This window comes from Dipteris shenzhenensis, chromosome 14, assembly GCF_047967505.1.
Source record: "Dipteris shenzhenensis isolate YYH24624 ecotype China chromosome 14, Dip_SZ_1.0, whole genome shotgun sequence".
In the NCBI taxonomy this organism is placed as follows: Eukaryota; Viridiplantae; Streptophyta; class Polypodiopsida; order Gleicheniales; family Dipteridaceae; genus Dipteris; species Dipteris shenzhenensis.
In genome coordinates this window covers 25,942,387-25,952,027 of record NC_141609.1, presented here as the reverse complement: position 1 = coordinate 25,952,027, position 9,641 = coordinate 25,942,387, and the positions used below count along the sequence as shown (strand labels likewise).

The following is a 9,641-nucleotide window of genomic DNA, read 5'->3' as shown; positions in this document are numbered from 1 at the left end:
TCACAGTTCACGGCAGGTACGATCGCCATGTAGCACTAGTGTTTGGGCAGCACACAATAGACACAGGATGGAACGGACAGGAAATGCGAGAGCAAAAGGGAGAATGACAAAGGTTTTGTTAAGGAAGAAGGGACTTGCTTGTTTTAGGCATGGCATGGCGCTGGAACTGTTGGAAGCATCCATGTCTTGCATGTTTCCTTACACGGTTTGTTGCGCCAGTGCACGCTGTTGTGCGTGTTCGTCCACGACTTGGTTATCCCACAAATGCTCAAGGAGAACAAGACAGTGTATGTGCAGGCATGGGCAAACCATATAAGAGGGGAGGCTCCGAACACGTGCCAGCGTGTGATTGGCAGAGGGCAACGACGGCGACTACATGTGTGAAGGGGTTGGGGTAGCCAAATGCCAGTCTTTGATATCGTTGGTGCATTTCTCCCAACGAGAAAATGGCAGGTGGGCTTTATGTGCATGTACATGGCAGTGTGAAACGACCAAAGCATGAAATTCATGAAATCCCTAATTTCACTTTCATGGGCAAGCGCCTCCGGCAAGTGGGGAGGCCAAAAACCTCGTCTGCAATTGGCTAGAGACAGAGCCATGGGTGGGTAGTGAGGGTGTTTACAGACTTGAGCACCACGTCCACCAGGCTCTAGGGTGCAAACACTCGTTGAGGGTGGAAAGAGAAGGTAAAGTCAACTCGTAAGGTTGACTAAGGCATGCAATCTACAATCATCTTCTACTACTACTACGTAGGGAGAGAGAGAGAGAGAGAGATCTTGTGGCTGTTGGAGCTTTGTAGCGATGGTGGCTATGGCTGCCGTGGGAGCAACCTCGGCTCCAACTCTTGGCTTCCTCCAACGCCCTCTTCTTCACCCCTTTGCTTGCCAATCTTCCTTCCTCAGGTAATCCCATCCCCTCCAAGTTCTTGCCACCTCTTTCATTCATTCCTTTCCTTCCCCCATCGATTCCTCACATCTCGTACTTTCCTTGGAAATTTTCAGCGTCGCATCCAATGCGAATTGCTTCTCCAAGATCCCCGCTGAATCGGAGCTCTACTCTAATCTGAGTAGTCGCGCCGGGGGCAGAGGCCCTTTACCTCCGTATCACCGTCAACTGCGCCGAGCGGAGACGTTAGCCTCTCTCGCAGCGGTACAAGAAACCGCCCCCAAGGCGAAGCCCGAGATCGTTATCACCCCAGAGCAGGGAGAGAAGCCGGTGATCTTGCCCACGAACGAGTCGTCAGAGAAACTTCTTCGAATCCGTCACACGGTTGGTTGCTTTCTTTACGAGATGAAAAGTTGCTGACTGATCGGTGCGAGAGTATCCACGTGAAATTTAATGAGAGTGTATAATTCACAAGAAGAGACGAACGAACATTGAGTCTCGACTGTCTCGCGCATACCCTTGAAGTTCTTCAGAGTAGGCCTCTCATAAGTCGGACACTCACCTCCGTCTTGCAAGGTTTATAAGGCTCTCGTCCTCACACGCGCGTTGAACTAGCTCTCAAGCCTATAACTAGATATTTTGTAACAGATGATCTGACCCAGGTATTTTTGGGGAAACTTACCAGTTAAAAAGCATGACATTTCCCCCTCACATATCTAAGGGGGCCCAGGATTGCAATGAAAAAGCAATAACATCTGTACCTTACTCTCCCTCTACTTCTCGACTCTTTGTATCCTACACGTTTATTTACTTTTGGGAGCACTTGGGAATGGGCTCAGCTTGTATAGCTGCCCATAAAATGTCCCAAGTTCCTCAACTTCTTTCATAGGAACAGAAACTTTGAAACATTTCTAAACGTTTTGAAACTTTTCATTGCCAAAGAAATATGGACATGCGACTTAACTTACAGAGTCTCGAGTTTGAACTTTTCCTTTGCAAGTTTCAACCTGCGAGCATACCTTTTTGCATGTTTCAGTCCCTTTCCGCTTGTATTTTTTGCAATTTCCCGTATCTTTGAAAGCTTTCAAAACTCTGAAACATTTTAAGTGTCTAAATCTTATGAGTGACTATGGCGCTAAGTCTCAAACATTCACTAAAACCTTCCTGCCCAAAAAAAGTCAGTGCTTAGCTTGCAAATGATGGCAGGGACACACCAAAAGCTCTTTTTGCTACACAAGGGTGCGTCTAAACAGTATCCCCAAAATGACCGTATTCACCTCCATGCATCCTGCAGAATCTCCACTGTCATTTTAAGAGCCCCTTGTTCCCCATTTTCTGCAGTTCGCTCCTGCTTGTGTTTGCTTCTCTCCACACTGGAAGGATCTGTTCGAGAAGTTAGTGCTCGTAAGGGCTTCTGAGGTACATGTCCCCGGGTCCACCTAGGGCATGGTAGATACCAGGCAGTCAGTTTGGTGCCTGCCAGGTCGGCTTGACCCAACCAAGAAACCTGGATCAATTGTTAGACCTTGCTGAGTGTCTAATTTTAGTGGACTTTTGGCAATTACTGGTGTTTTCTGCAGGACTGGTCATATGGGTGACCTTGTATCAACTACAAGTAAGCAATTCATTGTTTAAACTGCATTAGTTTGCAGTGATCGTTTAATTCATAAATGGGTCAATCACTTGTTATCGTTTCTTTGGGACGTATCCAAATTTGTAGCTAGCTTTGTATTAGTTACTGTGAAAGTTCTCTTGATCCTTGATTTTCTTTTTTTGGTTTTAGTGCTGGTGAAGTTGAAAATTTCTTTTGATTGTGAGCTAATTGTGTCTTGCAGAGTGCCCACATTATGGCCATGGCAGTACAGAAGCTGTTTCCTGATGCACAAGTCACCATAGGTCCATGGATTGAGAAAGGATTCTACTACGACTTTGACATGAAAGAACCATTGACAGAAAAAGATCTCAAGAAAATTAAGAAAGAGATGGTGATTTGGTGTCTTATCTGTGTATATTCTTTTTATTTTGGAAGTTTTTGCCATATGGACCTCTGTTCTGTTAGATCTGATAATATTGTGCTTGTAGGAACGTATCATTGGTCGCAATTTGCCACTCAGAAGGGAGGAAGTGTCCAGGGAGGAAGCTGAACGTCGTATTAAGGAAATCAAAGAACCATATAAATTGGAGATTCTGGAAAGTATCAAGACAGAGCCAATCACAATATATCACATCGGTTGGTTTCAGACTCAAGTTACCTTTCTCTTTACTTAACAAACTGCAATGTTTTAAATTCCAGGAGCTGAATAGCCCGTTTTTCTTTTAGTTTCAAAAGAGAGTTTGATTGAGTATCCTTGTGCTTTCTAAGTTAGGAATGTAATTTTGCCTCTTTGTAGGAAGCGATACATAAGTGTAAAGGGTCCATTTAGCTTTTTATCTTTTAAATAAGAGAGAGAGAGAGAGAGAGAGAGAGAGAGAGAGAGAGAGGGGGAGGAAGGGAGGGAGGGAGGGAGGGAGAGATTTAATTCCTGTTTTTTGGAAGATTTTGTTTCCTGACTTGCTTGTTTATTTTTGCTTAGCCACCTTCTTCCTTTCTTCTATATTCTTGTTTTCTTTCTCTTTTGTTTATTTGACGTATTTTAGTAAGCACTGGGTTTGCCCAAGAGATTAGGTCTTTAGAAACCCAGTATAGTTGCTTATGCTTGAGCACTGATGACGACATAAGTGTTGCTTTGCTTGCTAAGTATGTCTTCCTTTTGTTTTTCATAAAAGTTTTACTTTACCTCTTTTTTCTTCTCTTTTATTTACTGTGTCCTATGGAAATTGGACTGAAGTTGAGTATTTATGATTCAGTTGAGCCCTATGATATGGGTATGTACAGCCAGGCAGTTGGCTGTCTTATGTATGTGTTTAGCACTAGACCATATATCCAGTTTGTTGTTTCCCAGGTGAGCAAGTTTATGCTCGGTCCCAATACTAAGCATAAGCAAGTATTTAAGCATATTTTCCGTTTCCTACAAGGTACTCAAAGTCTTGGATTGTTTTTATTAAAGTGGGTGAGAATGGAAGTGGGTGTCTGCTGAATCACACTCACGAAGATCTCCAAGTAGTTTCGTCAGCCACACACAATCTATCGGAGCAGTGAACTTGCCAAGAAAAAGAAAAATCCCACTAGTGGATTGTCAAGTATCATCATCACCTACCTAGTCGAATCATTGAAAGCATACCGCTGCAAGCCTGTCCCCACTTTAATAAAAACAATCCAAGACTTTGTGTACTTTGTAGGAAATGGAAAATATGCTTAAATGCTTGCCACACCCATCTCCCTTTCCCAACATCCCATGGGATGAGATCAACTGTATCATACAATTGGATCTACTCTGGCTGCACAGGGGAATCCAAGAGTGCCCCAACAAGCTCTAGTTGTATCACGACCACTTTCTAAGGATGACGGAGGATGGGGTGATTATCAGACCCAATAGACATTAGAACATTTTTACATGATGCATCATTTTGGTGTGACATGTGTCATGTGTTTGTGTTTATAATGGACACCAATTGCAGTGGATCATCTGAGTAAATAGGACTCGTCGCGCTGGAGCCATTGCTTCAGACGCCACCAAATTTGGACATGTAACACTTATTTATTAATATAGATGTGCATCCATGTGTCTAGGTCATAGGGATAATAGGGAAGGGTGCATTAGAGTATATTGAATGGTATATTAGAGTATACCGAGTCAGGGGGGTACATGGATTGCACTTCTGGGCGTAGCAGATTACCATGGCTAGCATTGTTCTCTTCTATGGCACTATCAGCAGCAGCAGGTGACCAGAGATGCTGGTATGTACGCACAAAGAGATGTTTTGAGCGATTGGGGCTCCACATGGACAGACTCCCTCCCTTCCAGTATAGCATTGACGTGCCATTCTCTTCTCTCTTGTCACACGAGGTCAACCAGATCACTCGCGAGGATCTTTTACAGCTACACGCATTCCGGACCTGGTTGGGACCGAGCGAGCTTTCAGTGAAGCTTAGTTGCTACATGGATCATTGTTTACACATCACAGAGGAGGGTTTCATTGACCCACCAGGATATACGCAGATCCACTTACCACTCACTGAGGATCTCTACTGGGTAGTTTTGGGTCTCTTCACATAGACTACGCATTGAGAGTGGTAGGGTAGAGGGTCTACCCTGGGAGAGGCGCACATGCACATTATGTGACACACAGGAGGTCAAGTCGGAGGAGCATTTCATTTTCAGGTGCCCAGTTTACTATGAGATCCGAGGACGCTTCTACTACCTCTTCAGAGACAGTCCTGGGGTGTTGTTCGGGTTTCTCTCCTATCCAGACCAGAGATGCATGAGATGCATGGCGGCTTTCATTCATGAGGCAGTTAGTCACCGTGAGCGTCTACTTCGATCATGGAGACAGGAGCATACCTCCTCCTTGGTTGACTCTTCTCAGAGCTCGATCACGGAGTTTTTCTAGCCAGAGTAGGGGGACCCCATACTACGAGGCCCCAACATGATCGGGATCCAAAGCCAGCGACATGACAGCTCAGACAGAGGGTTGATGCACAGATTACACCTGGGGATATTCCCTCTCTGTTCAGATTCGGAGCTCAACCGATAGGGATCACTGTAGCCCCTGCTAGGCATAGAGCTATGACCACGAGACGACACATGACCGCGCCCGTGAGAAAAACAGCACTGTATCACTGACTTCATGCTCCCGCCGTCTCATCCACTTGGATGAACTAATGATGATGATGATGATGATGATATTGATGTGTTGTCGATTACTCTGACATGACTATGTAGTACTTAGCACTAGCTTTTTGCATTCTGCATTGGTGTGGATGCTCGTTTAGTAGCTCCACCCTCACAGTTTGTTTGTATCAGGATTCTCACAGTCTCATAGACCCATTGGTCTTCCGAAGACTCTAATAAACTTTCTTTCTTTCTTTCGTTCTTTCTCCTTCCCTTTCCCACATCCTGTTGGGATCGCCTCATCTATGTCACTATCATCTCCATACCTTACCCAACTCACCCTTTCACCACCCAGCTTCTGGCCTCATCCTCATACTTTTGTCACATCCATTCCAGTTTCAGCTAGGACACGGATGAGCTGACACACCAAAGGCCTGGAAGACCTTGGTCATGGAGGTACATAGTATCCGTGAGCGCGAGATGGAGCTGACACGCTTCACATAGGAGCAGGTCACTTCAACCAGGATCAAAGCCGCATCATACAGGAGCAGGCTCGTGCCATTTGAGAGCAGGCTGATCTCATTCAGACTCAGATATGATATCTCGTAGCTCTGACAGGTGGTCACAGCCATATACACAGTCCCAGGGAGCATCCCAGTTGTTGAGGCACATTTTGCAAGCATGCAATTTGTAATTGAGGGGACTTCTAGATGGGTCGACGTGGCCAAACGGGAGCCTGCAAGGACAACCGTTTCGGCTCCCTTCATGGAGCAGCAATAGAGAGCCAGTAAGGCTCTCAACATCAGAGTCCGTGGGATCTCGCGCACTGAGGCTACACCGATGACAGATGCGACGGCCTTTGTGGGGCCACTACTCTGGGTGTAGTTGAGCATAGTATCGAGAGGGCATTGCGAGTGGAGAGAGACCCCAACCGAGAGCAGCCTGATCATACGGTTCCATGATGCTCAGGCACGACGTTTGGCTTTACGACGCATGTCAGTCCTATGAGATCAGCTAGTGATCTCTATGGATGAAGACCTCACCCCCTATAGGTTGAGGAGAGGTGCTTCCTGTTGCAGTAGCAGGATCAGGCCCGCAAGGATGGGAAGTGGGCAGTGGTACGAGATGGAAGACTTCTTACAGGCACCCGTCTGGCATCAATCCCCCCCCACATAGGGAGGCAGCGTCTATGAGACTCAGATCTTCGAGACCCTATCCTACACCATTTGGAACTGTAATGGTACCTTATGGCCAGAACCAGGGAACTTCTCGGAATCTTATACAGGTTATGACATAGTCTTTTACACAGAGACACATCAGAGTTTAGAGCGCCCACTGCTATTAGTCAGTGGGTACACATGGGAGTCTATTTACAAAGATGAGACGAGTAATACAGGGGGAGTACGAGGGTTAGGAGGAGTAGCAGTCCTTTACAGATCCACCCTTTTGGGGACCATTTCAGTAGAGCAGAGAGATGCACATTCCAAGTTTCTTTGGATCCGGATCCAACACATGGACAGCCGGGATCTGTGTGTTGTAGTATGCTACTTTCCTCCTGAGATCTCCCACTTTGCTAGAGTTACTCTAGATGAGGATGAGACATCTCCATTTGCAGCTTTGTATCAGTCCATTGTCGACTTCTCGAACTGTTCATAAGTCCTCCTAGTTGGGGACTTCAACGTGAGGATAGGCACTCGTAGGTACCACTCCTCAACTTCAGGGATGTTTCCATTCTACTGCCAGACATCGATCTTGAGGGGGCAAGTATACTACAGGTTTCGGTTGACAGACGAGGCCCGGTCACATCTTATGGGCAGGCCCTATTGGATCTCGGCAAGATGCATTATCTCATTATTTATAATGGTCTTGATAGATGGCCCGGCTCAGGTGGTCTCACATGCTTTCCACATAGGGGAGGCTCTAGTGTTGTTGATTACATCATGGGATCCCCTGCCTTCACATCTCGCATCACTGACTTTACTGTAGCACCTCTTCCTCCAGGGGCTGATCATACCTACCTATTCTTTAGTATATCCACAACACCTTCCACCCCACTGACTTCTTACTCCACCTATCAGGACATACGCTTCGACTATGATCTATCACCTATTTACTCAGGTTGTCTATACATACTTCTCACTTATATTGACTTCATACCCCTATTAGAAGACCGCGCTGCCCTGCTCACCCACTCACTATACAAGATTGCCCTTCACGCTTTTTCTCACACCACTCGCTCAACTCGCCTACCACCACCTGGGACCATACCTTGTAATAGTTGGTATGATGATGAGTGTGTAAGGCTTTACGCCGACAGCTCTAATTTAAAACCAAAAACAATCTTCCGAACGAACCATAGACGCGACATGAGTATCGTCGATTGGTACGTAGAAAGAAACTAGGTTTCATTTGCCGGAACGAGGAGAACATGTTGTTTAGTAACAACTCTAAGGACTTTTGGCGGAGATTCCTAGAGGGACGGTCCCCCTCACCACTCACTGACACTCAGGTCTAGTATAACTAAGCGCGCACGCTTTATGACATCCCAAATCAGCCAACTCCTGACCTCACATATGCCACGCCCCACATCCTACACCCTCTTCACTAAGGGGGGAGTGAAGGATGCCGTAATGAAACTTCATAATGGCCGAGCAAAGGATCATGAGGGGCTATGCACTGAGTTCATTGCATATGGGATTAACCTCCTAGCCTCGATCTTAGCAAAGCTCTTTAATGAAGCTGTTTGCTTGGGGTTTCCACGCACCTGGACCATTAACACTATTTCAACCATCGACAAGGAAGGGGATCCCATGAGCCCGAAGAATTACGGGACCATCATGATTGGACATGTCATGTCTAGGCTTTATGCGTCAGTGCTTGATTTTGAGGTATTGATTTGCAGAGTGTCGAGGTCTTAGAGCAGCAGGACAGGCTGGATTCCAACAGGATTATGGAACCATGGATCAGATTCTCATGCTCAGGTGTATCATCGAGGAGAGGAGGGCACGGAAGTAGAGGGTTTATTGTTGCTTTGTGGATTTTCGCAAAGCATTTGATACGGTTCCGAGAGCTCGCCTCCTCCGATGCCTATAGGATTTGGGTTATGACCAAGAGATCATTTGGGCTGTCATGGCACTTTACGAGAGAGTCTCAGGCAGAGTCCGGGCAAGGTCTGGGTGGACAGACTAGATTTGGACTATTTTTTGATTAGGCTTCTCCTTTAGTGCTAGCCTTCGTCATGGCTTAGTTTGTCCTTCACCTCCGGAGTGCCGAGAGAAACTCAGTACGAAGACTTTGTATAAATGGATGCTTAAGTATGTGTGGGTGTGTGGATTTGTATGTGTGAGAGCATACTTTTATACTATGGTCTACACCCACTGTTGGGTGCTGATGATGTTAGTGGGGATGTCATAGTAGCTAGTCCCTGCTATGGAGTTTATGGTTTTCAATCTTATGAGTGACTATCGTGAGATTGAAACTGCACTGTGTTGTGGTTTTAGAGGATGAGTTTGGGAATGTTCCTGGATTCATCTAGGTATATGCTTCTGCCGTGTTAGCGGACATGCAAATTTCACCTTGTGAAGTTTTCGTCCAAGTTGCGGCCTGGTGGTATTGCTATAATTCTTTCTATCTTAAATGGTGCGTTGCCATATCAGCTAGATTTAGATTCAGATGCTCGTTTGGGAGAGACTAAAATGAAATCGTTTAGACTTCACAAGCAGTTGTAGCTTGAATGAAGAGATTTGGACTACTTTTTGATTAGCCTTCTCCTTTAGTGCTAGCCTTCATCTTGGCTGAGTTTGCCCTTCACCTCCGGAGTGCCAACAGAAACTCAGTACGAAGACTTTGTATAAATGGATGCTCAAGCATGTGTGGGTGTGGATTTGTATGTGTGAGAGCGTACTTTTATACTAAGGTCTACACCCACTATTGGGCGCTGATGACGTCAGTGGGGATGTCATAGTAGCTAGTCCCTGCTATGCGTGATGGAGTTTATGGTTTTCAATCTTATGAGTGACTATTGTGAGATTGAAACTGCACTGT

At 45.8% G+C, this 9,641-nt stretch overlaps 1 protein-coding gene across 1 annotated transcript in view; it reads left to right on the top strand.

The window, feature by feature from the left end:
* Positions 1 to 679: 679 nt before the first annotated feature.
* EMB2761 (threonyl-tRNA synthetase, putative / threonine-tRNA ligase) overlaps positions 680 to 9,641 on the top strand; it is a 33,936-nt gene continuing 24,974 nt past the window's right edge. Inside the window, exons 1-4 of the mRNA XM_087384890.1 lie at positions 680 to 902; positions 1,002 to 1,269; positions 2,721 to 2,870; positions 2,968 to 3,115. Of these exons, the coding sequence (XP_087241016.1) occupies positions 802 to 902; positions 1,002 to 1,269; positions 2,721 to 2,870; positions 2,968 to 3,115 (667 nt within the window). The 5' untranslated portion in view covers positions 680 to 801. The remainder of the gene's footprint in view (positions 903 to 1,001; positions 1,270 to 2,720; positions 2,871 to 2,967; positions 3,116 to 9,641) is intronic.